The 27,872-nt window shown below is 41.4% G+C and overlaps 2 protein-coding genes across 5 annotated transcripts in view; both read left to right on the top strand.

The window, feature by feature from the left end:
- DYNC1LI2 (dynein cytoplasmic 1 light intermediate chain 2) overlaps positions 1 to 5,854 on the top strand; it is a 28,565-nt gene extending 22,711 nt beyond the window's left edge. Inside the window, exon 13 of the mRNA XM_075040000.1 lies at positions 2,841 to 5,854. Coding sequence (XP_074896101.1) covers positions 2,841 to 2,947 — 107 coding nt within the window. The 3' untranslated portion in view covers positions 2,948 to 5,854. The remainder of the gene's footprint in view (positions 1 to 2,840) is intronic.
- Positions 5,855 to 17,010: 11,156 nt separating this feature from the next.
- Positions 17,011 to 27,872, top strand: part of CMTM4 (CKLF like MARVEL transmembrane domain containing 4) — a 41,270-nt gene continuing 30,408 nt past the window's right edge. For 3 of the 4 annotated variants that reach the window (XR_012652173.1, XR_012652172.1, XM_075040002.1), the window contains exon 1: positions 17,012 to 17,737. Coding sequence is in view for 2 of the 4 variants with exons in the window: in XM_075040002.1 (XP_074896103.1) it covers positions 17,552 to 17,737 (186 nt within the window). In the remaining 2 variants the exon portion in view is untranslated. Of the gene's footprint in view, positions 17,738 to 27,872 lie in introns of all 4 variants that reach the window. The other variant, XM_075040003.1, reaches the window with a different exon arrangement.

Raw genomic sequence — 27,872 nt, 5'->3', positions numbered from 1 at the left:
GTTTTCAAAGATAACAAATGGCTATGTGTACTTTTTTTTTTTCCCTTGTGTCAGCATTAACTTCTAATTTAAATAGATTATTTCTCTCCTGAAACATCTAGAGACAGCAGTCATATATCCTTTCATAACTTTCTTGTTTTATTAGACTAAATTAGACAAGTTCTCTTCTAGTCTTCTGTTAGAGGTTGAGCTCTGTTCTCCCTACTAGTTTCTTCTTCATTAGTTCCCATCATTGGCTTATCTTTTCTTGAACATGAGTGATTAGAATTGTATGCAGCACTCCAGATATATCTCATTGTAGTGCCTGGTACAGCAGTTCTCTTTCTTTGGTGGAAGTACTTCTCCTGAGTGATCTCAAGATTGCAGTTGGCTTTTATTGGCTGCATCAAGTTGGCAGCTCACGCTCATTCCTTGACTTTTGGAACAGAACAATCGGCTTTCACTCACAAGAGAATATGCCTGTTCCTTGTCAGCTGATGTGCTCACATCTTATGTTCAACCAATATAACATTAAACTTTCCTGAGAAGGTAAGGGCTCCTAACATTGGTATTTGAAAAGCTCTTGTTGAGTTTATAAGGTAGCTGGTGCTGGTGATAACAGAAGAGATTACTTGCTTTTTTGTGGAAGAGTTGAGGAGAATATCTTGGAGAAAGTCTAATTTACAGCAGCATCCTCTGTGCGAGTAAACGTGCTAAAATGGTCTTTGTAGGCATTTTAAATGTCTAATCTAAACTGTTTAAAGAGCCCTAAGTTTTCAGAAGGTTGACATTAAAAATATTTAGCTTTTATGAGACCATCTGTTTCTCCCATAGCTATGAATATTCTGTGGTTGAAACGTTGAGATTCTGTCACAGGAGGAAGGAGATATTGTGGATCTCAACATATTGGTCAGCCTAATTGATTGATTAGTTTCTGCTATGTTAACTCTTACTTGAGAGAACTCTCTCATCTGGGCAGATGCTGCAATGTCATGTCTACTTTTCATGCTGCGTAATTTCTCACCCACCTTACTTGCCTTTATGTTTATGGACTGTCTTTCTTCCATGTGTAGACCATGATATTTCAAAGAACTTCAATTGGTGGTTTCTGTGGTTGATTATATTTCTTTGCATGGACTTCTTCTAGACTTAAACAGTTACTTCATTTATGTTCACAAGAAGATTCTTGCAAATTCTAAGATTTGCCTTTACCCTTCTATTCCTGTGCAAGAGATAAGGAACTAGGGTTCTCTGCTCTCACTCTAATCTAGAAAGGAAAATACATATAATTGTATAGAACACATCTAATTGACTAGGGCCATTACTGTCCTTGACAATATTTTTGTAGGGAAACTGAAAGCAAGTATCAATTTAATTTATAATGGAGGGGAAATTTTTATTTTCTTAAAAACAGCTCCTTGTATTTCTTCTCCTTTGAAAGGTGCTCACCTATGATGGTGGTAAAGGGGATTATGTAAACCTACATATCTTTGAATAGTTTGGCAATATTTTTCCTATCCAGTATGAGGGAATTGCAGGAGACAGCTGCTTGGTATTATTTTGAAGGCTTAAGGATCCAGTTCATCTAGCATTAAAAAAAAAAAACACAGTTTTTGTTTAGACCTACTTTTGTTTGAGCAAGAATTTTGTGTGTTTTTTATTGTTTTAGAGTTTAGGGTTTTTTAACTCCAAGGTACCATTAGTCTACATGTAAACTGTCTTGTGTTATAAGCTATATTGCGGTTAATGTACTAATTTTTTAATTTTGTTTAAATACTCACGCTTTGAATAGATGCTATTAAGAGTACTGTGGCTTACAACTAGTGCTTAAACCTAAAACCTTTATAGTAACCTTTTAACTTAGTTATGTCTTTGTACTTTGGAAAAAAACACTTAAATCTCCAACAGTCAAATCTTGCCTTCTTAATGTTTTCAGCATGTACCCTGGAAAAAATCCACCTAATATTTCACACACATTTGAGTTGGAAAACAGATGCTTGTTAAATTCTTTGGCTATGTAAGGAAGCTGTACATGGTTATATAATCTACTTTTTGTCTAAAAATATAGCTTTTTAATCTTAAATGCTTGTATGCTCTAAGCATTAGAATATATTGTTCCAATTTTAGTGATTAATTTGTCTGTGGTTTTATAATTTTCAGAATGAGAGAATTAAACTGATGGTTCAGTTAAAGAATTGTTAAAAAGTTTTGAGTCTAATATAAAAATGTAAGATACGCCTTTCCATGAAATTCTTCAGTGTGTCTGTTTCCAATTGAAGAAGTCCTTTGAAATGACTGCTCTGAGATATTACATGAATATGCAATTCATGTCCCCTTTTTTTTAAGGGAAACATTGTCTGCAGACATAAAAGAGTTCTTCCTGCTAGTTGTTTAATATTAAAACACAGCAAGTTTAAGTGTGACCAAACAAATGCGATTTTTGTAGCAGGTGTCCTACATACCTTGGAAAACTTGTGGTTAAAATCTGGGTTTAAATAGAGTCCTTGCTATCAATACTAATAATGGAATTCTGTACAGTTGATTTTTATAGAAAATTCTAAATGTGGTTGTTCTTAAAATGTTAGTTGCTGTAAAATATATCACAGACGTTTTTGTGCTTTATGCTGCTGTATAATTCAGCATTTCATCTCTTTAAAGTGAATCAAGCCTTAGTATTTATCAGTCCTTACATAGACGTTGCCTTGTATTGTGTCAGGCCCTGTGTTCTTGGGTAGGTGGCAAAATAATGAGAAATTAAAGAAATATTGTCATATAAAAGTGATTTTATGAATACTTGTACTCATTGGTTAAAAAATTTCATTGAAATGAGATTGCTTTAACCTTGTCCTTTTTCGTTTTAGGACAAAAAACGGTTTTGACAAATGTTCAAGAGGAATTGGATAGGATGACTCGCAAGCCAGACTCTATGGTAACAACAAACTCTCCTCCAACAGAGAATGAAGCTTGATAGCGCATAAAAAAAATGCATATGTAAATGACCAAATAACTATGTATATTGATCTGATAAGACCAGGAATTTTCTGCTATGGCAGATGCTATCAGTTTTCTTGGGGCAGGGGAAATGAGCTTACTACATCATTGCCTTGTCCCAGCAAAAAGTGCACATTCAGGAAGTTTGCATATAAAATCCCTCTGTATAAGATAACCATTTAGAGTTTATATAGGGCAATTCTTTTGGTTTTGGAGGTAAGCAGGTGCAGCTGCATTTCCTGTTGTGAAGAACACAGAGAAGCAAAATGGAGACTTCGTACTAAAATACTACTACTGACTGCACACAAGGCAAGAAAGAGAAATGAAATCCTCTTTCAGAGTTACTGGAATTGGCTACTTGTATGTTTGCAAATGCATTATATTCTTGGAAAGGTGGTGGTGGTGGTGGTGTAACAGAGCATTAATTAGGTGAAAGAAGCCTAGGTAGGGAATGGAGCCCTAAAAAGGGAAACAGATTTGAGACAGTGAGAAACTAGAATGTTGGATTGACTGGTGAGGAGCAATGTTGTTAAATCCTGTGTTTCACATGGGGTAAATAATCACTGTTTTAGAAAGACTACTTTACATTGGAGAATTCCAGGCCAAACACTAAGCATCATGGGAATTTATTCTTGTTATAAATCTTGTTTTAGTTTTTAAAAAAGTCTAAGAGTGTGGATGCCCTTTCTGGTGTAGCTGACAAAGGGAGAAACTATAAGTTGTTTAGATCCAAGTGCCTGGCACTGTGTGATGTGTCTTTAGAAGGTGCTTGAACTTATTGTGCACTGTAGTACAAACAGTCACTGTTTGGTTTTATTTTAAAATCAGTAGTTTGGCGATTTGTATTTAATTTTAAATCCTGTTTCCTGATAGCTTCTGCCTTTTTTTATGCCAAGAGGCTAGCCTATGAAGAATGGTGGGTGACGTATCATTTTCCCATAATGAAATGTGCTACAGAACACTCTCAGTATTTTTTTTCCTTACTTTTTGTAACTAAAAATTAGCTACCAAGCTAAAATTGATTCCTGCCTTACACCTATGGAGGTTTTTAAAAAAAAAACTTTCAAGGCCCTTAGTTCCAACCACATCTGCTGCAGGTGCAGCCAACTCCCAGTTCTTCTGAAGGTAACCTAAAAAGTATGAATGTGTACATGATGAACATACTCAATAACTTGTTTTGTATTTTCTTTAATGTAGCATTTCATTTGGAAAGATGGGTTGTGGTTGTCCCTGTTGCTCTAATGGAGCTCTGTCCATGGTCACATAAAACCATCATTCTGTAAAAACAAAAACTGCTATGGTTATTGAAATGGCACTTTGATTTTATATACGGTATGCTTGTTTTACATGTACACACTACCATAAATTAAAAATACCAAGCATATTCTGTGCTCTTAACGCTGAAGGGAAAAACCACAATTTGAATTATGCAGAGTTTACTTTTTATTGATATGAACTTGTTGTACTAAATCTGATGTCTGGATATAACTTCCCTAATATATATTGTTACTTAAATATACAGAATTAGATTGACCACTAACACAGTACTGGATGTTAACTTCAAATCCTATGTTACATCAAGAGGCTGTTCTTGTACATCTGTCTAAACATTATCTAGAAAGCTAAGAGTATTTACTTGCCTCTTTGACAAACATTAACATGAGTATGTTATTTGTGCCAGTTTTTTTTGTTGAAAATACTATATTTTTCTCTTTTTTTTTACTTTTTTTTTAATAAACGGTATGACCTGAAGTTATACAGTTGTCTAGATAACAGTTAGACTAAGACTGTAGATGGATGATGGGTAATGTGGATGTACTTCCTGGTGTAATGGTTGCCAGTTGCAAGTTACCACACCAGCAGAAGTAATTACACACTGTCCTCCTGACACTGAGAATTGAGATTGGAGACTAAAACATCAAAAACTCGACAGGAAAATTTAAAAAGTGTGTGATCATAATGGGATATAGCTTGAAAACCTCAGTCTGAAACTGCGGGTTTTTTTTGTCATCTAACCTGATAAGCACTTTCTCTAGCAGTATGGCTAAAACTTAAAATTGAAGTACTTTCCAGTTCTGTAAAAATGTTATGCTAAAATTGATCAAAACTGATAATGTATAACTTACTAGCTTTGCAGAAAGATGCTTCTGACAAAACAGAAACAGATTTCTGGTTTCTACTTGCAAGTGAATGCTCCTAGTTTATTGAAAGAAAGTTGTAAGTAATGTAGCACCCTGAGGTTGCCAAAGTCTGTCCACTTTGGTGAGCTGCACGGTTGTTCTTCTGGTGTCTTCAAGCATTGGAACCAAAGGCCAAATTGCAAACAGCCTTTACATTTTCAAGTGAAACTTCATTTTATTTGCAGATACACTTGTATGGTAGACTGTTTAAACTATTATATATTTATATGCATTATAGTGACTGCACCTACTGTTCATGTTTAAACTAAGAAAAAAAAAAAAAGATGACAGCATTCAACTTGAAGCAACTAGAAAAGTTTAAAGATTGGCCCTCCATAAAAATGCTATGGTTATGCTGCTTGATTTTAAGTTTGCACTTTTTTTATTGGCATTTAAAAAAACTGTTTAAACTGAACAGAATTTCGTATTTTATTTAATTTAACTACGTTGAAAGTGACTGCTCTGTACATCATGAACTTAACAATATACGTGCTGTAAATGAAAGTTCACTGTCCTGTATACTAAGTTTATTGGTTTTTCTTTCCAACTTACAATTAGGACTGCAAATGTATGAAACAAACCTTAGTCCAGTTGTATGGCTTTAACCAGGTGCAGTATGCAGTCATGTGGAATCTTGCTTTCTAGTGCTGGCAAAATGAGGACGTCTTTAATAACTGGCTTCAATAAACACGAATCCAGACTGCTTTATGCTGTGCTTTTTTGTTGTTTTTAAAATCCCCCTTCTAGAGCTGTTTCTATGGGAGCAGAATATTAGTGAGTTCTGTGAACAGGAGAAGTAAGTTGGCTTGTACAGTTGTGTACAACTTAATGACAACTTCCTTCTTGGGAGTTCTTGTACCAGCCTTTGCTAATGCAACTCCTCTCCGGAGTTTAGAGCATGCACCTTGTGTAAGTAAAGCAAAATTGCTATAGCTACGTTTGTAGAGAGAGGTGTGCTGGTGATAGCTTACACATAAACAGTTACGTCAGCAGAACTGGTTTTGATGCAAAGTAATATATTTCATGAGAATGGGGAAACAGTTGTGTATTTTCCCAGGTTAAGATGTATACCTTCTAATACATTTTGTGGAATACTGTATCAAAGCAGAGCACTGGTCCTAAATTTGCAGGATTAAAATCCAGGTTATGAGAAGCTGGAAGAGTAAACTGCTTGAGTCATGCAAATGCCTCTTCTCTGCTGACAGCAAAGCTAAGTTTTGTCCCTTTGGTGGGTGTAACAAGTTCTTCCTAGTAAGCATAGAAAGAGTAGACTGATTTAATTAGGATTCAACTTGTTTACTTCATTGTTACTTTAACTGGATGCCTATATATTCCCCTGCATAGATTGAAGTTCTAGTTGTTAATGTTTCTTGAGTCACTCTGCCTCTGAAATACAGATCAACTAAGCTTTTGGTTTCTAAAATACATAGTTTCTCTAGAAGTTAATCCTTATGAGGCCATGAAACAATTATCATATTAGAATTGCCATCATGCTTTATGTTTTAATGAGTTCATTAATGTAAAGAATTAATTTTAGTCCTTTAAGATGGGATTTAGAAAATATTTTTTGAATATATGAAGAGAATTATCTATTATGTTAATTTGGGAGGAAACTAAATGAAGAGTTCATCTTCAGACGTGCTGAAGTTGAAAGTGACTTTCTTCAGAAAGACCGTAACAGTGGATTGAAGTGGAAGAATACCCTAGTAACTTATGTTTATTTTGCTGTGGTTCAACTGTAATTTGGTTTTTTTTGAAAGAAAAATATCTCCAAATGAAAAAAAAAAAAAGGATAATAAGGTTCTGGTGTGGAAAACATCTTGCTGGAGGCTCTAAGCTACTCTTACAAGATGAATCTTTCACTGCCTGTACGCTTCCAGATGGTGGTGTTAACCCCTCTGGCTTTTCAGCCATGCCAGGATTTTTTTAGGGAATGAACTTCTTAGATAAGAACCTTTGCTTGAATGAAGTCATCAGTTTCTGAGTCTTTGTAGTTCAAATACATACAAGGGCAAAGCTATAGATTCTTAGGTTGTTATTGATGACCTAAACAAGACTCTAGTTATCTGGGTCTGTATGTAGACCTGCATGGAATATCTAAATTGAATATTTAGTACCAAAAGCAAAACTTTCCTGTTACTTGGTCTTTTTAAAAAATAAATAATACATTTATAAGCAAAAGCACACTTTTGCTGGAATTCAGTTTCCCCTTCAAGGAAGCATTGACATAAAACTTCCAGCCTGTTCTGCTACAGTCTTCATAATAATTAATTACTACTACTCTGATCCACTGTAGGGAGAAGATAATGTAAGCACAAATAATTAAGAAAGCCTGCAGTCTGAACTAACGCTTTGGGACACCACATGGTTCTGAGACAAACATCTGAGATTTCTGCAGACAAATGTAACTGTAGTTTATAAACAGACATTCTATGTAATGGGAGTTGCAGAAGTGCAGGTGAGGGCAGAATCTGATCTAGCACGCTTTCTGTTCTCTGGAAAAGTGAAATGAAGTAAGCTCTGACTTGTACGTGTACATCAATGCCTCTTGACATTCAAATGCTTAAAAAAAGCTCAAGGAAGTTAATTTTCTCGAACTGCTTTACAAGCGGTAGTATAAATGTGTTAAAATGCTTCAAAATCATGCACGTCTCCCTAAATCTTAAGTGTAGGGCACCTAATTCTGCTTTAAACTGGCTTAAAAAAAAAAAAAAGTAGTAGTATTAGCACCTTAGACTTTTTTTTGCCAAATACAGCAGTGCATCTAAGAGCATGGTGCTGACACTGTTTAGAAATGACTGATGCAAAAGATTTGACTTGTCAGTGTAAGTTGATATGGACCACTGTTGCCCTCTGAAATAGCTACGTAATCGCTTTGGTTTGTGTTCTGGTCTTCATAGTCACAGACTTGGAGTTACTAGAGGGGTTATATTGAAACCACGCTAATATTTACATGCAAGAGGTCTGTAAGATAATGTTGTAAACAAGGGAAACAATTTTCTCTGTTGCCTTTGTTTGCAGACTTTCTGTGTGGCAGAATCAACATTGCTAGTTGTAACTTTTTATCTGAAGAAAAAGATCCTTGACTCCACTCTCCCTGACAATTAATTATAATTATGTTTTCCTGAAGGTTTCTGGAGATTAAATGTTCCAAGTCCAGAAGGTGGCAGACTTGGGATCAATGCCTGTAGGTAATGCTGCTTAATGTGCCATTGCAAGATGCTATAGACATTGCTTGTGATGTTCCCTTAATAGTTCTTGTTTGGCAGATTTATTTTTTTTTTATTTAGGCTAAATATCTTTCAAAGAGTAAATTGCTACATTTTTCCCAAACAAAAGCAGTTTCCTTCAGTTCTAAGAATTTTGTTAATATGGGTTAAGCTTTTTTCTTTCTATTTTTGAGTTGTCTTAATTAAGACACTCTTGTTCGTTTCTTTCAGAACAAAAGCTGAAATAGCCATGTCCAGCACTAAAAGAAAACAGTTGTATCTGTGTACAAGCAAGCTGAATTAGGTTGCACAAGCTGCCTTCTAAAGTGTTTGATTTTTCAGTATGACTGTTCACTAATGAAACTATTGGTACTTGTTTGTATTTAACAGTGTAGCTTTATGATGCATGTAAAAATGTCATCCTTGTCTCAGAATTGCCAAATGCTTAAAAACAAAAAAAAATCCTTCAAAATATGCCAGAAAGGTGGTTGCAACTAAAAGGTGCTAGGAGTAGTTTTGCACGAATATTTGCAAGAATGTGCAGTAAAATATGGAAGTTCTTCAGAAAAGGAAACATGCAGTTGTAAATCTCTGGCACTCATCTTACCAGATCGACAGCATTCCAAAAACCAGGGACTTTCCTTTTAGAGAGGGAATGAAATTACAGCACTACAATTGAGTTGATTGACAGAACAGACCAAATAAGACCACTGAACAGGTGATGGATGGAGATGGCTACTGAGGCTTGGATGAGATCAACTTTACGTATTGTTCCCTGGACTTACAGTCTGAGGAACTAGAGGACAGAGTACTGTATGACTTGCAGGTGTTGGCCCAAGTGACTGGCTACCATTTTTGTCTTGCCCTGTGTTGCCCATTTCCCTCTGTGAAAGAGCCCAGCCAAGTTTTTGGTCTGACACCAGCCTTTTGACTGTCCTGCAAGGCAATCTGAGCTGGTGGTAAAAGCCCAAGCCAGGTACAGCAAATTCACAACATGGTCACAGTGCAAATAGGAATGGTGGGCACGTGTTGTGGGAGGGTGATATATACCTAGGCAGAGGTCCAGTAATTAAAGTACGTATCTGAACACAGACTTGACACGCATTCTGGTTACAGAGCAAACTTGAATGTAGCGCTCAAGTTTAAATGACCATACTGATCATGTATGTCTTAAATGGTAGGATAAAGGTGGAGGTGAATGTTACTTGCTGTGATTGGATGATAAAAACATTGATAATAAATCACTAAGTACTATCAAATTCTCTTTTCCAGAGGAATCAAATGATAATCCATGAAGGACTTGGTATACTGACTATGCTTTGGAGATTATTAGAAAGTGAAGATGTTCAAAATTTTCAGATGGTCTGAAAGACTTAAGTTACTGTGCCCATAGGCAGAGAGGGAGAAGTAGGAAAAAATTCCATTTTATTAAATATCAGTCACTGACTGCACAGAAAATCTCTTAAATCCAAAACAAAGGCAAAAGGCTAGGGGGAGAGCTCTTGGTACTTCCAGACAAACCCAGAACTGGATTTATCTAGCTTAGGTGTGGAGGTCAGTAAGGAGAGTGCTGTAATCTCACTGTGTGACTCAACTCACAAATACTCAACAGCTGTCAGCTGACAATATCCTTTGGTAATAACTGTTAGTTCCTGTTGTAATGGGCTGGTTTTGAAACAAGCAAGTGATATATTAGCCTTTGATATATGTAAGAGATTGGGGTTACTGAATTAATACTGAAATTTGTTTATGTTATAAACCTGAACTGTTACACACAGGTTTATTTTCCTGGGAAAAGCATGCATGCCCCAGAAAGGTACTGGATTGTCAGTAGGCAACTATAATTAGCAACTGTTTAACTTGCTGTATTAGGATGTTTTGACTGATACTTTGCAATGTTGTTTTGCTGGGCTGAGAAATTGCCAGTGAAATTGGCAGGATCTGAAATAATTCAAATTTAGCAAAAGCCTGTCAAAATCCCTCCAAGTCACCTGTTAGCTGAACAGAAGTACGACACAACTATTAAGAGAATGCTGTCATATTTAAAATATTTTTAGTCTGGTTTCTTCTGCTTTTGCATTTGTGCTCTGCCCTATTCTACCCCCTCCTCAAAAATAACTTAAATTATTCGGCCAACTTCAGTAACAAGAAAGATCTCGCAGATAGCTGACTTAATACCAGTTGCATGAAAATTAGTGGCTTGGTGGAGACGATAAATCCAAAGATTTCCTCTGCTTAGGTAGGGATTGCCAAGTAAGTTTGGCTAGTTCACAGGCGAGACAGGCCAAACAAAAATCAGTCGGTCTGCACACATGGAACCTGGCATAGCACTTGCTTCCTTTGCTCAAGCAGTAGTTCGAGGACATAAATAGGAGCTAAGCCTGCTGTGTGTGAAAAGGGACCCTCGGGAGGGTGCTGGGTCATTGGGCTCAGTGGGAGGGGTGAGGTGGGGAAGGTAGGAAGAGAAGACATAAGTCTGCAAGGAATCAGGATTTATTAGTTCCACTGTGTATGGCTTTGTAGAGTTGGGGCCATGTGCCTGCCTTGAGTTTATAGCCAGTGATGGAAGACTTGAAATTATTTTTCCTGTTTAAAAAAAGAAAGAAAGAAAAAAAAAAAAAAACCAACCCAAAACTTTCCCTTGCATGTAGACCCATGTAACTAAAGAAATACTATGCAAGGGAATGAGCCAAATTAGCTGAATACAAAGTTTTGTCACATGGAGGAATTAAGTGCTGTTAAAAAAAAGGAATATTCTTTGAATTGTTGTCATGTTAGCTGATGTTAGCAATAAATGGTAGTTCAGCTGTAAGTAAAACAAATTTAAAAGGATAATTAAAAAATTAGCTTTTTTAACATTTGCAATTCCCCACCAGAAGTGCAGGGGACTGATTGGTTTGGTTACGTAACAACAAACACAGATTTAAAACAGTTGAGGTCAGTTGTTTTCGCTGGCCCATTTCATCCGTGGAAAGAAAGAATGTAGTGAGTGTACTTCATCTTTCTTTTTTTTTTTAAAGCCTGCTAAGGGACCTTTAAAACTTTGCTTATAAAACATGGTTTATACAATTTTTTTCATCCTCCCCTTCAGCTTCCCACCTCCTCAAAAAATAAAAATCAGCTCTTTCCCTCCAAAGGCCTGCTGTACCCTACATGTTCCATCTCTTGCTATAAAAATACTGGATATTGTGGGGCAGCATGACCATGCCCACGCAGTCAGAGGGAACTAGTGTTTTCTGACCTTCTGTTCTAGGCCTGTGTGTTTTTATGGTATTATTGGAAGACAACTACCTTTTTTCTCGGTTCAGGGCTTTTTTTCCCCTCTGTTCCCTGAATAAATGTAGTGCCATGAATAAAATAAACACTGCTGTCAGTCTCTCTGCATATTTTTCAGTGTGCTTCATAATACAGGATTCTTGCAAAAGAAATACAACCCACAGTCTTGGCTGGTTCCCAGCACCATTAAAGGTCTGCTGGCACTTTTCTTAAGAATATGAGGTTTTGCTTCTATTTTTTATGGAAATTAATTTCACCTCTCTGCTATGTAGAATGTCTGCTGCCCTTCAGCCCAGCTGTGGCTGCAAGGTAACCCCTCTCTGGCACTTGCAGATTACAGATGTCCTTAAAAGTTTTTGGAGGTGAAAGGAGTCAGTGACTGCTTCATCAGTGATGAAGGCAAGGGGAAAAAAAAACAACTTGGAGCAGTAGACAATACTGAAGGAGATGTCAATCTAATCCTGGAGTTAAAAAAACCCAAAAACATAACGTTGCTCTGTGAATGGCTTATTGTTAATAGCATATAAAGTCATGTTCGTAAGTCTGGAAAGTAAGGGTCTAACTAATTTTATTGGCAGTGTTACCTTTCTTGGTTTTGTTTTTTGGGGGATTTTTTCTTTTGGTTGGTTTGGTTTTGAAGGGGAAATGGTGTTTCCTGATGGTGATGGTGGAATTCCAGGAGTGACACTTTTACCCATCCCCTTGAAGGTGAAGCCAACCCTGTACAGCTCTCTGGGACAGGTCCTGTGGTGACTTCCAGCCACCGCTGCCTTCTGGTCACAGCTGTGAGACCTGATGGCTGCCCCATGGTGCGCGTGTTGGAGGAACCTGTCGCACAAGCGTACAAGGCCTGTAGGGCCTTCCAGGGCTGCTCTGTTCATTTGCCAAAGCATAAGGGCTGGAATACAGGTGAAGGTGTTGAAAGGATGCATAAGCTAATGTTATAGCATAGCTGCAGGACAGGAATAGCATTCACTAACACTTCCTGTTACTAGAGCTGCACTTTTTCAACCATATGAAAAGCCAAGAGAGTCACTCGCTGTGCTGTGTCAGTATGTGCCTTGAGTACCCTGACCAAAGTGTCAGATTTGAGAAGTGGGCACTATGCTGTCCGCCTGTGAAACTTTTCTGGATATTCAGTGGAAGAAGCTTTTATAGGTTGTCCTTCAAATTAGTTTCTTTCTGTCCTTTCTGCTTCTCTTGGTACTTTCCTCAGTTGACATGACTGTGCTTTGACTCCTAGCTGAGGAATTCAGTTCTCATTATTGTTCCTGAGGTGCCTTTATGCTGAGTGGTCTTACCCTGGGAGGTTGCGCAGTGCTATTTCAGCTGTGGTTGGACATGGTGAAGTAGGAATTGTACCGTTCAGCAGCAGTTATCCTCTACCAGTTAGAGATAACTGACTGCATGACTCGCCACCATTCTGTCCAATTTTCCTTCTCCTTAAAGGCTGTGTCAGAACTTGCAGCTTATTCCTGATGTATTAATTCCTAACTCTGACTCAGCAAAACTATTTGCCTGCTTCCCGTGCCACTCATGGCTACAGAATCAAAGCGTGCATGCCACATTCCCATTGAAAATGGACAATTTACTGAACTAAGGCACTTAAAACTACCAGATGTTTTCCTAAAGTTCTTTATTAGCTTTTTACGGTGGGGTGCGGTTTTGTTTTTTTTTCCCCAACTGAAAAGTTGAGCGAAAGCTCCAGCATTTTTTACATTGAGAAATTCAAGGGGAAAAAAGCCTCCTCTCTGATGCCAGAGTTAAACTCTAATCACTGCTCAGCTCTCTTGGAATTTGGCAGCATACCAGTGCTCCTTCCCTTTGGTAGGTCATGTGGAAATACTGGAGCATTTTCTTAAAGAACCTCTCAGCTCTTTTCAGGTACTTGCACAGATGTAACTTTCCTGTCAGTATTCTAATTCCTTTTGCGCTCTTAACTATATTTAGTGCCATTCATAATAAGCACCATTCAGATCTACCAAATTTTATGTATAAACATTAAAATGCTTTTAAGTGTGTTAAAACTACATAAATCCAGCTTTAAAAATCTGGTTTTAAGTTGATATTCCTATTCAGTTGCAATAGAATCACACTCTTTAATCTTGAAAATAAAACTTACATGTGCTTAATGAAATGAACCCACAAAAAGTTCAAAAGTTTATTAAAGGCTGTATGAATAGCCGAGATGAAATTTGAGAGATGAGGGTTGTTCTGTTCAGTTTGATCAGTGATAATATTTAGTATTCTCTTTCCACTGCTTTTTATACCTAAATCACCAGTTGGTTTTAATTTATCACCACTGTCCTGGAGATTCTTTCTGATGGGGAATTTTTAATTCTCTCAAAGCTGGCTTAACTGTTCTGTAAAAATACAGATCTTTGATCATATAATTGTAGTGTCTATGAATAGCATACTTGGATTTCCTCCCCTCTGTGCTATTTCTTCCTTGATTTCACTATGCAGTCATATTTTATCTGGTTATGAAGTTCTCTCTGATGAATTGCATGATCTGATTAGCTTGATACTACAGTGGTGTCTTGAGTGCTGATCATTGACCTGGTTCCCCATTTTCCTAGTCTTGGTATGCAGCCACACAATGAAATGTCAGGCTGTGCTTGAAAAGCTTATGAACTTGGAAAAACAAAGTTATCTGAAAGCAACGTGATCTGCCTCGGATGAATGCAATGACCTTTTTACTGGATCAATACTTTTATTTACATATTAAACGTAGACATTTTTTTCCTTCAACTGCTACAGAGCAGGCTGAAAAGGTGCCGTATCGGGCAAGAATGTGTGTAAAGGATTCCTTTGTTAAATGTTGGCAGCAAGCTCACAAGCCCTTGCCAAGTCTGTCCAGCCCACCCACCCGTCCAGGAGGACGCCAGAAAATCCCCCAGTATGGCTTGGTATTGGCACCATGCCATTCATAGCAAGGGGGACGCTAGCTGTACAGACCGTGGTGCCGAAAGGGGCACCATGGCTATGGACGGCAATGCTGATACCCCGCTGCCCTAGGAGCTGCCTGGAATGTCTGCGAAACCGCAGTCAGTGACACTGTCAACACGCTCCCTGAAAACATGCCTCACAATTGTTCAAATAACACTTTGGATAGAGCAGAGACAACACGGACTGTGCTTTCGCTACCTAAGCAATTATCTCACTGAAGAACAGAGGGTTCTCGGTGTGTCTATACTTCGCAGCATTCTCAAAATGCTCTGATGATTTTAAATGCATTTAAACTTTGCGTCCTCCACTTTATAGAACAACTAAGCTATTAAGGTGTTTGCCCAAAGCTGTGCAGGAGGCAGTGGCTACGCCAAAAACTAGCATCAAGACCTTTTATTGCCTAGCCTTTTTCTTAACTCACTCAACCATCTCTCCCTTTGTCCTTCATTTGCCTTCTGCAATACCACCTTTTGATTCTCCTTCAACATACTGTTGTTCTGCTTAGAACTGCAAAAGATCCGTCGAAATAATCTTCACTGGATGTTTCAAAAATATTTTTATTATTTTGCTCAGGATAGTTCTCTAGAACTGCCACAGCAGTCCCTCAAAACAAAGGTTAAATGACTCTGTAGTTAAATGTGGAAATGCTGTGTTCCTGAAACAGCTATGGAGCCTTAAGTTAAAAAGAATCCGAAGAAGCTCGCCGAAGCGGCAACCACCTACCCATGACATTTCCTGCAAGAAAAGGAGCTTTGTGAGACTTGTGATTTCCCCAGAGTTATGCAGGAACTGAAATAAGAGACCGTAAAAACCTATTAGTCCATCATGGCCAGCCCCGTGCCAATGCAGGATCTTCCCCTTACATTTATGATTTCATATTGTTAGGCTAGTTTCATGTGACCCAAGCAACAGAGTTTCCATCCTTCTCCATACCTCGCTCATGTTTTCTTTTCTTTTTTTTTCTTTTCCTGCCATTTGCCCTTCATCAAAGGGCAATGTTTTTGTTTTCTTAAGCATGTCTTCTAACTCTTCATCTTGCTTGAGAATATTGGCTTCTTTCAGCACCAGGGTGTACCAGAGGAGCTGTGAAAAGTCTTCCATTGGCTGCGTGCTGTCAGCAATGTGTCCAGTTAACCAAGCAATGACTGTAATGGTAGATAACCCCCTGGACTCTTTCTCCATCCAGTGTTCCTGGTCTGCTCTCTGAGTCTGTCTCTTTGGCCCTACTTCTTCGGGTGTATTTATACAGAGGCGAAAGAAAAGAAGAAAAATCTCTTGACATTAAAAATCACGTGGTACTGGGCAGCACCCTCTAAAAGAAGGATTAAAGGGGCTTCAAGAGAATTCAAAGGGAGAGATTAAGCAAAACACAAAGGTAACTGGAAAGGAAATCACAAGGTTGGTAATCTGCAGTGTTCATGGAAAATAGAAAAACTGTAGTGGTAAGAAAGTTTCCTGGAGGCCAGAGTAAGATGCTAGAAGAATTAATACACGTGGAAGCCCTGTACTAGTAATGTGAAAGAAGAGAAAACGGCGTAGACTGACAGTGACAAGAACAAGAGTGGGGCTCTGGCTGATAAAGATGGCAGATCACGGGATGCAACACTGAACACTTGAATTTCAGCTTGGTTTGTGGTACACAGCAGTCTGTCTGTCTCCATGTTAAAAAAACCCCAAACTTCAGCTACATTTGATACACCTGTACTTGCCAGATTATGTTGCAATTTCTCCTTATTGGTGGTGACACAGCAAGTGAAAAAGTGTCTCCAAAAAGTGACTCGGAGCCTGTCAAAACTAACCATTTACTGGGAAAACATCGCTGTTTAGAATTACGCTTTTTAAAACGCTTCTAGCACTCACGGAAGAATACGCTGAAGGCTTCCAGCCTTCGAACTACCGCGGGTACAGTATCGCAACAGCTTGAAAGCGTAGTTCTGAGCAGCGTGAACTGCTTCACGTATCTCGAAGGATTAACTCCGAGTTCCGAACACACTGTAAAGCGTCACCACCGTTGACTTTCTTCAGCGGCACCCGCTGCGCGCCTTAAAAAGCCCGAAGTCAAAAAGCCCTTAACGCCGCAGACCGCTAACGCCTCCCGAAGGGCCAGGCCGGCCGGGGGGCAGCGGCTGTCCCCTCCGCCGGCTCCCGCCGAGCAAGGTGACCCGGCGGCCGCCCCAGGCTCGGCTGGGCGCCGCCGGCGGCGGCGGGGCGGGCAGCAGCCCGGCGGGCGGGGGGCAGGTGCCGGCCCCTCCCCTGCCCGGGCGGCTGCGGGCCCGGCCGGCCCGGGGGCGGGGACGCGGCCGGGGGCAGGTGCCGGCCGCGGGGGCGGAGCGGGCGGAGGGCCGCGGGCCGGTGGAGGCACCGCCCGGCCGCGGCGCGCCCTCCGGGGCGGGCTCTCCCCGCCCTTTCCGCTGAGCGCAGGGGGAGGAGCGGCGGCGGCGGCGGCGGCAGCGTCCCCGCTCGGAGCTCAGCTGCCCTGCCCTGCCGGGACCGGGGGAGCGGAGCGGAGCGGAGCGAGCCGCGGGGTGGTGGCCGCGCCGCCGAGGGGGTTGAGGGCGCCCCGGCGGTCTCGTCCCAGCCGGAGCGCGGGCCGGGCGCGCCGCGGCGGCCCCCGGCGCCCCTCGGTGGGGCGAGGGCGCCCCCGAGCGGCGGGGCGCTGAGGGCGGCGTGCGGCGCTGAGGGCTGCCCGCGGCGCTGAGGGCTGCCCGCGGCGCTGAGGGCTGCCCGCGCACCGCCGCTCTCCCTCCTCCTCCTCCTCCTCCTCCTCCCGCGCGGGGCCGGGGCTGAGGCGGCGGCAGGCGGGCCGGGTCAGAGCAGCATGCTGCCTTCGCTCTCCCCGCGCCGCTCCGCCTGACGGGGAACGGGGGGGAGCCATGCAGCCGGCGCTCCGCTAGGTGAGCGCGGCTCGGCTCGGCTCGGGCCGGAGCTCCGCGGGCAGCCCCTCAGCAGCGCGGCGGCACCGGCACCATGAGGAACGGCGATGACCTGGAGGGCTTCGACGGCGAGGCGTCCAGCACCTCCATGATTTCGGGGGCCAGCAGTCCCTACCAGCCCACGACGGAGCCCGTCACCCAGCGCCGCGGGCTGGGCGGCCTCCGCTGCGACCTGGACTACCTGCGGGGCACCTTCGGCAGGATCAAGCTGGCCGAGGTGGTAGGTACCGCCGGCGGGGAGCGGGCCCGCGGCCCCCCGCGCTCGGGAGAGCCGACCCCCGCGCCCGGCGGGCTACCTTCCCCCGTACGGCTGCGGGCGGGGAGCGGGGGAAAGGCACCCCCGCGGCGGCGGGGCTGTGCCGCTCTCCCGGCCGGCCCGGCGGCGAGGTGCGTACCTGCGGGCGCGGCGCCTGGCGGCGGCCCAACCGTCCTCCATTTCAGGCGGCCGGGAAAGCCCGGCGCGGGCCGGGAGCCGCCGCAGCCGGGCCGGGAGCGCCGTGTCACCCGCCGCCGCCGACCTCGGCGCTGGGGCGCGCGCGAGCCCTGCGAACGGCCACCTCCGAGCGACCGGGTCGCGTCAGCCCGGTGCGGGGCGCGGCGGGGGGGGGGGGCGCTCGGCTCGGTTCGGCCCCGGAGCGGCGCCGTCCGCCCTCCCGGCCTCCGCCGTCCTGCCCCGGCGGCGGGAGGAAGTGCCGCTGGGCTTGGGGCGGCTCGAGGTGCGTCCGGGCTCGCTCCCGTCAGGTGGCGTGTCTTCCCCTTGCAGCGGGAAGCGGCCCGGGCTGGGCCTCCATTACGGTCGGTTTCGCAGGGGTGTTGAGCTGTGCCGGTTGGTCGCAGTTAGAGGTTTTACCTCCCTGTGCGTGCCAGGGCCGGCCTGCGCCCCTAGATCGCTGGGGTATGGAAAAAAACTCCACCGCTACAGGTTTTGTACAGGGTTAAAAAAACCCCACTTCTCCGTACATAAGTCCTGCAATTTAAATACTAAACGTTCTTTCACTTTGACGGGCGTACCGGAGAGAGGCGTCGGAGAGCGGTGTGGCTGGGGCTGGCAGCGGCCCCGGCAGCCTGCCCGGGGGATGCGCCGCCTGCCCCGCTGCCCGCGGGGCTCCTGCCCGCCGGGCCAGGCCGGGCAAGGCCAGGCGTGTGTCTGTCGTGGTCCTGTGTCCCTCGGTGGGGGCCGCTGGGTGGGAGCTACCCGAAGTGCTAGGTGAGGAGCGGCTGGCGTGGGTCGTCCCGGGGGGTCCGCTTGGGTGCCTGCAAAGTACTTGCTTACCTGCTTGCCTTTCACAGGCTGAAGTTCTCTTAAGTGCACAGAGTAGAAGGAGAGAAACCCTGGAACACCCCCCTTATCCCACGTTTTACCGTTCTGAAATAAAACGTAAGCTGTAGTTGTTCACGTCCTTCAAACAGCTAACCCGTTTAGTTTGATGGAGTCCGTGCAAGTCTTAGAGCAGCACCGTGGCAGCTAAATGCGTAGTAACACCGAAGGGTCTTGTCAGTTTTTCCTGTTGATGATGCTGATGTTTGTCTTCATCTGATCCGCTTTCAAAGTCACTTTGACACATTTCTTAACAAATGTGTTTTTCAGGGTATTTTAAAATAGGTGTTTTATGAAAACGGCAGTAAGCTTGAAATAAATCATGAAGTAGTTTCTTCTAGGGTGCTACAAATTGTTTGCCCTTAAAACGGGCGAGTTCTTTGAGGACTGTGATGGCAGGAACATTTTAATATTTCGTATATATAACTTCAGCATTTAAAGCCACTGCTGGTTAGTACAAGACAAAGCTTGCACAGACAGGTTTCACGTGAAATACATTAAAAGTATCCTAGGTTCAACAGTGACACAAGTTTATAGAGGATTGCATTGATGAATATATGATCATTTTTTACAAATACCCAGTAACGTCCAGGATTTGGAAGTCCGATTTGTTTTCTTCTCATCTCAGTGTAGAACAGAATCTGTGCTCTGCAAGTGGTAGCAATGAGTGTGTTACCTGAGGAGCCTTAACAACAGGGAATAGCTGTATTTGCGTGATGTGTTCTTGGGACTGAAGCCAAAGAATCTGTCATTGCTGTGCAACATCTACCTGTCTTTGAACTGTTAGAAACTGTACATGTGGTAGAAATCCTGGGGTGGTGCTGCCTAATACGCTGAAATAATCTGCCCTCAGGATTTTTGTTTCTGTTCCTACTGCTGATCCTTTCTGTAGTACACTAGTAACTGTGGCAAGTCACGTTAAAAGCTTGTAATTAAGATGAGTGATTACTGATCATGAGTGAGTGAATCCTTTATTATTAATCTCTAATTTGCTTGGAACAAGTTCTACAGACACATGGAGTACACCTCAATTTTTTTAAGTCTTGTAAAGAAAGATGGGGGGGAAAACCACTCTGTGCTGGAGCTGCAGGTACAGAGTTTTCTTGTCTGTTGAACAAAGACGTTGTCGCTTCTTCCAGTACGTTGTTAGGAAGATGTATATGTGCAGATTAGTATCTTCAGGGGAACTGAGTAATGTGTTGTGCCTTTTTAATAAGAGTGATCTGAGCTATTGCATGTGGTTCCTACAGAGTGTATGAACCCAGTGAGTCAGAAATTAACAAGAAATTAAATTAGCTAGTATAGGGTGGAATCCTATGTACCATCTCAGCATGTTGAGTTTCTGCACAATTGTACTCAGAAGAAGCTCTGTCTAATTCATGGTAATGACTGCTAGAGCAGACTACTGAATCTTGCAAACCAGTGGAAAACTGAGTAGTTTTGGAAAAGAAAGAAAAGAGAGAACACATTCCACAGTGTACTTAATTTGCTTATTTGCCAAGTACAGTTATTTTTATTATAATGTTTAATAATACCTTTACAAAAATACTGTGAGAACTAAGATGTATCAAAGTCCATAGTATAGAACTCTAGCTCTTAAAAATGAGGAGGAGCTCCCTTTATTGCACACAAGAAAACTTAAAAAAAAAAAAAGCATTGGTTAAGATAAAAGGTCTCTAAATTTATTGTAGTCAAAAGAATGCTACAGGAAAGATTATAATGCATGTGCTTCATTTAGCATCAGGATTTGTCTTAAAATACATATGTGATTGGCAGATGAAAGTATCAGCTCAAGACAAACATTGCTGTTTATTCTAATGTTCAGTTGAAGGGCTTTCCGCAAATTAGTTCGTAGTGCTGTGTGTGAAGGATAACTGTTGGACATTGTGGCTTAAATGCCTCTTCTTCCAAATGCCCATTCTTGATTGTCAAAAGCAGAAGGAGCAGGGAATGGGGGGAAAAAACCCACGTGACTGAAAATAGGTGGTTGTAGGGCTTTATTATTTTGTGGTAGATTTGTCTTTATTGAATCAAAATATTGTTACAGGAGTTGTTAGAAGAGGGAAAGCAGTATGACATTTTAGGCACGTGGAGTAATTTTAAGTGCTGCTAGAGGGGAGAATAGTTTAACTCGTCTTCATTAACATTTCGAGAGAATATGCCCTGAAGTGCCCTTTAAAGGGGCACTGACATAATGGGTTATGATAATGATTCATGTATAGTATTGTGCAGGTTATTTCTCAGTCTTATTTTGGCTTTCTTTCCCTTGACTCCCAGAAAAGGTTGACTAGCATTATGGTTTTTTGTTAATTTTAAATTGGGTATGGAAACTAAGAAAACTGTATTTTACTGTTTAGGGCTTTTATTAATATTCGTGGCTAAGTTGAACAGTTATGTAGTACATACATCTGCCTGCTAATGGTCAGTAATATCAATATGAGGAATAGGGAGGAAGTAATAAAAAGGGCCCATGTGGAACAGCTTAGTATTGAACTGATTTTCCTCTTTTTGAAAGTTTTATTGTTAGGTAGGTGAGCTTTTCAGAAAGTAGCTCTTTTGCCTATATCTTATTGTTCTGTTGAAATAGTTGCATGTGTGTTTATTTGGATCTGTGAGGAAACATCTGCTGTAACTGGGCCTGCAGCTGTAAGCCTCTTTTTAAAGAAGAAGCTCGAAGGAAGGAAGATGGTGAGTGTCGGACCATATCAGGAAAGGAGTGTTCAGGGCTACTGGGGTGGCTGAGACACCTGATGGGGTGTCATCAGGCAGGTGGGAAGTAAACGGTGTGAAGGGAAGTGAATGGGGGGGTGGGGGTGAAGACTTAAAGTAGCATGGAGTGCTCATGTTTGGTTTGGGGTTTTTTTGTGTGTTTTTTTTGTTTGGTTGGTTTTTTTAAGATGAGGGTTTGAACTTGAAATGGAAGTCAGGGTGAAGCCAGTACACTTGTTTACTAACCAAAGAAATGCTTTTCCTTTGGGGAAGTTGAAATCTAGGTGAAAATTGTCTCAGCTGACTTGCCAGCATTTAGATGGAGCAGTACCTTGCCTTGCGGCAGATACGAGAGATTAGATAGTTGTCCTTGGAGACCAGAGCAGAAAAGCTCTTCAGAGTTTATTTTTATTACTCTCTGGCATGGTTTTATGTTTCTCATGCTTTTGGGGGCTTTAATACTTCCCATGGAGATTATTGGGCAATAATCAAACAGATACTCGCGGGAGAACTTTCCTATGGACATCCTCAAATGATTTGTTTCGTATCATTCCCTTGAATTTCCTAAGGAGAGTCTCCCCTTTTTCTGAGTGTGCTTGCTGAAGAAAGGTGTTTAGTATGTGGAGAATCAGGTGGGGCGCATTGCCATCATCCAAAAGTGATGGGCTGGTTAGCAGGTACCACCTCTTTACTGGAAATAGTTTAACTTTAGATGAGATTGCCTGCTTTTTGTTACTCACTTTATTTTTCTCTTCAGCTTTTCTAAATGCACTGCTATTTTTTCTTGATTGTTATAATTCTGCGCCTTCAAGGATCTTACTATCATTAAAGTTGGGTGTAGACATCCATTTCCCACTGAAATCCCCATGGTGATTCATGACTGCTTGTTGTCTGCTGCTCGGTTTCTTTGGGAACAGTAGCTCCAGGTGGGCTGTTCACTAGGCCAGCAGGTGAGTTATGAGGAAATCAGGCAGGATCCTGTTGGGAGCGTCACTGGTTGTCACTAGGATCCTCCCAGGTTTTCACAGGTACTTGATTTAAAGTAACATAGATCACCTTTAACAGTTCGGACAATTGATGTGAAGAATGGTGCCTGGCCAGTTCTTGTGACATTGTCAGTAGTTGGGAGTGGTTTAACTGGAGCAGGTCAGGTCACAGAGCAGCCTTCTGGTGGAAGTAGCAAGTGTCAGAAAACCTGTATCATGTGCCAGCTTAAAAGAGGATGGCATTTGTGGTGGTTAGTGACGGCCTCTGTGGCTCAGACAGCCCTAGACTTTCTTTTCTTCATGTGTCTGTTCCAAATGCTACAAAAATCCGTCAGAGACTCCTTTTAAAGAAGATAATACTTCTGCTTGGGAGGTCTCTGAGCTACAACTTGCTGATGAGTGTACTGGGAAGTATCACTGCGTGCTTGCTCTCGTCTTGTTCTCTATAGCATATGCTGTTGCCCGTCAGTGGAGGCAAGATTTTGAGCTAAATGAAATCTGGTGGGAATAGCAGTTCATATGTTCACAATTTTCAGAATAAAAAGTTCCATCTTCATTGGTGGAGAGTAGTTGAATGTTGGAAAAAGTTGTTTTGTGGCTTACTGTCGCTATACATTTCCAGATCCAGAAACTGGTTAAGGCCAGGATGACAGTAAAGTTCTTTGCTATCAGGATCTATTGCAATGAAGAAAACAAAATTCAAAAAGCCTGTAATACATGCCTACATGGGTAGTGAGACTATTGAGAATTCTCATTGTTAATTATATTAAAAAATTAGAGTAATAACATTTATGTTCCAAGGAGTAAGCTAATTGCTAACTATTAGAATCTGGTTGAAAACTATTACAAGGTGTTCAGTAATCTCATGCTTAATTACTGCTGCATTCTTGTGCCTTCAGCTCAGCATCTCATTCCGATCATTTCTGGAGGGAGGATCAGATGGAGTCCCCAACCTCCCACCCCAGTCCCATGTGTCACATCTTACGGCATGTGTAGCTTTTGCCCGCACCTTTCTCCTTGGATCTCTCTGCAGTACTCCTATGCAGCTGCACAGCAGCGTGATTACTGATCTGCTTTGTTTATGGCTTGTTAGAGCGGGGAGCCGAGTGCTTTACAGGCAGTTGTCATTCTCTAAATCATACAAGTTACCAGTTGGTTGCTGAATGCAATGTGAATAAATTGAGGTTTTTCACATTAGTTATTGTAAAGTTTGGTTTCATGTAAGTGGGGTGTTAATTAAGCTACAGAAAATTAGACCGTACCTAACAGAGGTCAGTGGATGATGTTCTCTGCATGGTAAGGTCATTCCGCAGGGGTCAGGTCATTGGTCCTGACGGAAAGCATTCAACGGTCTCGGTGAGAAGCAGAGCACTGCAGGAGACGTCTGAGCCTCCTAATGCAGCTTCGGTGTCACAGGCAGCCCTGTACCTGACTTTTTTTTTCCGTAAGTGTTAGTTTCACCCTGAAGTTAGCTTTGTTCATTTATTCTGCACTTCGGAGCTATAGGAAACTTCCTCATTTCTGGGGTGAACTTAATTCCAGCAAATTTATAGCCATTTGTTCTTGTGTTAATGTTGCCACTTGTCCTAACTACTTACTCCTTTGTGCACTTCGAAAGAGCTGTCTGCACTCAGCCAGCCTTCATCTCGCTGCATGAGGCAAGATAAAATTGTTTTGGACTCTGCTCGTAAGAGGGGCTTTCCGGTCTCGGACTGTCCAGCAGCCCTTCATTGCACCACTGTCTGACCGAGGTAGTTGTTTCTTAGCAGGCACAACCTGAGTTGTAGGTAGCCTTTCCAGTGTGTCTTACCAGTGTGTATGATGACGTGTCATTCCTCAAGCCTCTGCTGGAGATACCTCTCCTGTTATGCCCTGGGATTGCATTGGTAATTTATAGTCATTCTGTGATTAACTGTATCTTCCATCTTTTATAATTTCCAAACAATAAATACACGTTTATGTAAGAAATTGTTGTCACTTTATTGTACATTGAGCTTTGATTCTCAGTGGTATTTGTAGCTGCTTGTTCAGAGGATGTGTTAAGTATGACAGTGGATGCTGGTGGTCTTTGGCATTTGGTCTTCGAAAAAGACTGTTATAAATTAAAAGGATCAAATTTGTAGTACACAGATATGCTTATAAATCCTCTTTAGGTAAACCATGTCTCTTCAGTGTCTCTGAAACTCTTGATTTCTCTTTGGAAAGATTTCTCTTTAAAGATTGTAGGTCTGCATTGCCGTGTGGTGATGTTTTGATACTGACATTTACCATAGAGGGAAGAATGATGAGATAACTCTGTTTAGCTTTGCTTTTTGTTGTTTCTGTGTGCAACTAAAGAAAAGACTGTGGTCGTCTTCCCACAGAAAGGTGAGTGGGTTTTGGTCTCTTTCATGGTGTCTCTTAACTACCATCTGGCCATGGGCTGGTGTCCTACTGTCAGTAAACTCCAAACTCCTGTTATAAATTTCTCTCTAAGATGGTGGATAGTTTTAAATTCTGCTTTCAGAAGAAATTTCTATAATCTCTGTAATAAGTATGCTCTATTTTTTTCTTCCCGCTCTGAACTGGTGTAATAGTAATAGATCACTATACTAATTGTAGATGCTATAGTCAGAAATGTAGTTCTAATGGTAGTATTATTTGAAAAGCTACCTTCTTTTCCTGTAATCTTTCTGGTAATGTCTTTTGTTGATGAGCCTCCCTAGTGATTTAATTATCATCTTGAGATGAGACAAGGACTAGAAATCTAAGAGGCTGTGTTTTACTTCTAACATAACCAGTATAGGAAGAATCTGTTATTTCTGAAAATTTCTGGGAATTAATGCATCATTTTGTCAAATCAACTTGCACACTTTTTGATAGTTGTCACCCTGTGCTCAAAATTGCATTGCAGAAATACCTCTTGCTTCTAGACCTCAACAAATAATTTTGTACTGAAATTTTGTACACAAAGAGGACTAGATGTGCAATGTATAGACATCTTAACAGTGGGTCAACTGCTGTTACTCCGTAGTGGTAGTAGTCACTCCTTCTAAATTAGAGCTGGATTAAAAAAAAAAAAAATTTTTTTTTTTTAAAGTTACCTAATTCTCAGATGATTTGTGTAGTCTGTTGCTTCCAAAACGTGGAAGTAATGTTTAGATTTCTCTGGAACTTGAACCATCAACTCTTCAGAATATGGGAGGAGGAAAGCAAAAGCTGGCTAACACCAACCTGTTGTAGAACAGGTGTAAGAACGTACAACCATGAGTAGAGGAAAGATGGGTCAAAAATATTACTGACTATGGGCAAAGAGGTCTTAGAGCTGGTGTAGCGCTCGCCCAGACTGAGAAGCCCATGCAGTATGCAGCGGTATGAGTCGGGTAACGCAATCTTTACAGGGACAGGTTTCAAGCATTGTTTGTTTAGTAGATGTCCAGGATGAAATGTGTGCTCATGCTGCAGTATGTTACTAGAATGGCATAATGCCTGAAAGGTGGTTTCAGGTAAGCAGAGTAACTTTTAATGTTTTAATCTCACTGTGTGTGAATTAAACTGGGAACTATAACTCTGAGTATCCCATTTCTGACTATTGTATTTAATTAATAAAGGCTCTGGTTTTTAATGCCTTAGCTTGTGGAATAATATGATGCATTTTTACCCAAACAAGTGTCTTCAGCATTGTCTGCAGTTAAACTTTTCTTAATAGGTAACTTGATACTCAGCTGTTGATGCTTGAATAATGTCTTGTTCAAGACACTTCTTTAAATTTTCTTTAGCTTGTATGTACATTCACAAAGCGTTCATCTTGCAAGTGAGCTGAACTTGTTCACGGTAGTTCCCTTCAGTACAGTATAGCTTAAAAGCACAGCGACTGTGTGCCCGATATGGAGAAATATGTCCTGTGCTTAGATCTGGAGTTGCATATGGTGATACTTCTGCTGTAGCTTTACTTAAGCTAAACATTATTGTTTTCAAATGCTGTAAATCTGCCAGCGATACAGCACTACTCATAACGGTTCTGGCAATTTTTTGTGAAATTATTTTATGAATTAACTGTAAGCATTTCCATGTTAGTAATTTTCTGTACTTTTGTACATTTTAAACTGAAATGTTCATGCAAGAAAGCAACAAGCATGGTTGTGAGTATTATGAAATGCTGAAGTTCTACAAGTCTTTAATAATCTTCTGTAACATTTGTCTTATGAAATTATTTTCATGCTAGGAACTGATATTGCCACTTGAATGTTGTGAATAAATTAATTAGTTGTTTGATCATATACTGTTCTAGAAGAAACTAATTGTTGCATTTAATGCTTAGAAACTTTTTATCTAATGTAGGTGAAACCTTTTACTAAACGTTGGGATCTTTTATATGATGTTATCACTTAGTAACATTTTTAAAGTGTTTTGAAGAAAGTGCTCTTCCAGAATTATAGGATAGTCTCCTAAGTCCCTGGGATGTTCAGTATGTTTAGTTCATGGTGGCAGTACAGTAAGAATCGTGACCGAGAATGCGAAAGCATTTTTGCCAGAGTCTTAGGGCTTTTGTGCTGTTAACAACATTTTATAGTCCTCTGTTTGCAGTGTGCCAAGTTTGTTTGCAGTCTTTAGGCAGATCTGTTCTTGAGTTATAAAATCATGAGTAGGTGGATTTGCAGTTATGCAATGAAATTTTGTGGGCTCTTTTCTATTTTGGATGAGATACTACTGTATAACGCTTCTAAGACAGTCTAAACAGCAAGACGGGCTTGAAGGTTTCATGCATTCCCCAGTACAGCTGGCAGTGCTCTTTAATGTTCTGGCCTACATCTATTTTTTTAATGTTCTGTTTTACCAGTATGTCTAGACTCTTTTTGCCTTTTAAGGCATGGCATCTAAGGGGGCCTTCAGATTGCAATCTTGGGAACGTTGGGATTGCAAGGACATTTTGCACCATTTCCTTTAAACAAAAACAAACCCAAAAAACTTTAATGGATTCCTTAGGACTACTCTAAGTTCTTGATTGTTTTCTCATTAAAATTCCTTTCTTGTTTTAGTATTTGTGGGATGTTTGATGTTTACTCATAATTGGGATTAAATGGGGTTTTAAAGGATACAGACTGATTCTGATAGTCTTAAAATAGAACTTTCACTTTTTAAAATAGCCTAACAGGCTAGTTAAACAGGAGTCTGTGCAGATCAAATACTTGACAAATTTTATAAGTACACCTTTGCTTCTAAAACCAATTAATTTATCCTACTTTTTGTTATGGACTTACAGTACTCTGTTTTAATATTGTTTTGGCTAGCCAGGTTTCCAACACAGGCTGGCCTGTGAAGGGGGACACAAAGCCAGGTCAAAAGTGTTGATTCTTCTCTTT

Source organism: Buteo buteo, chromosome 11 (genome assembly GCF_964188355.1).
Source record: "Buteo buteo chromosome 11, bButBut1.hap1.1, whole genome shotgun sequence".
NCBI classification, from domain to species: Eukaryota; Metazoa; Chordata; class Aves; order Accipitriformes; family Accipitridae; genus Buteo; species Buteo buteo.
This window is presented reverse-complemented; position numbering and strand designations above follow the sequence as displayed.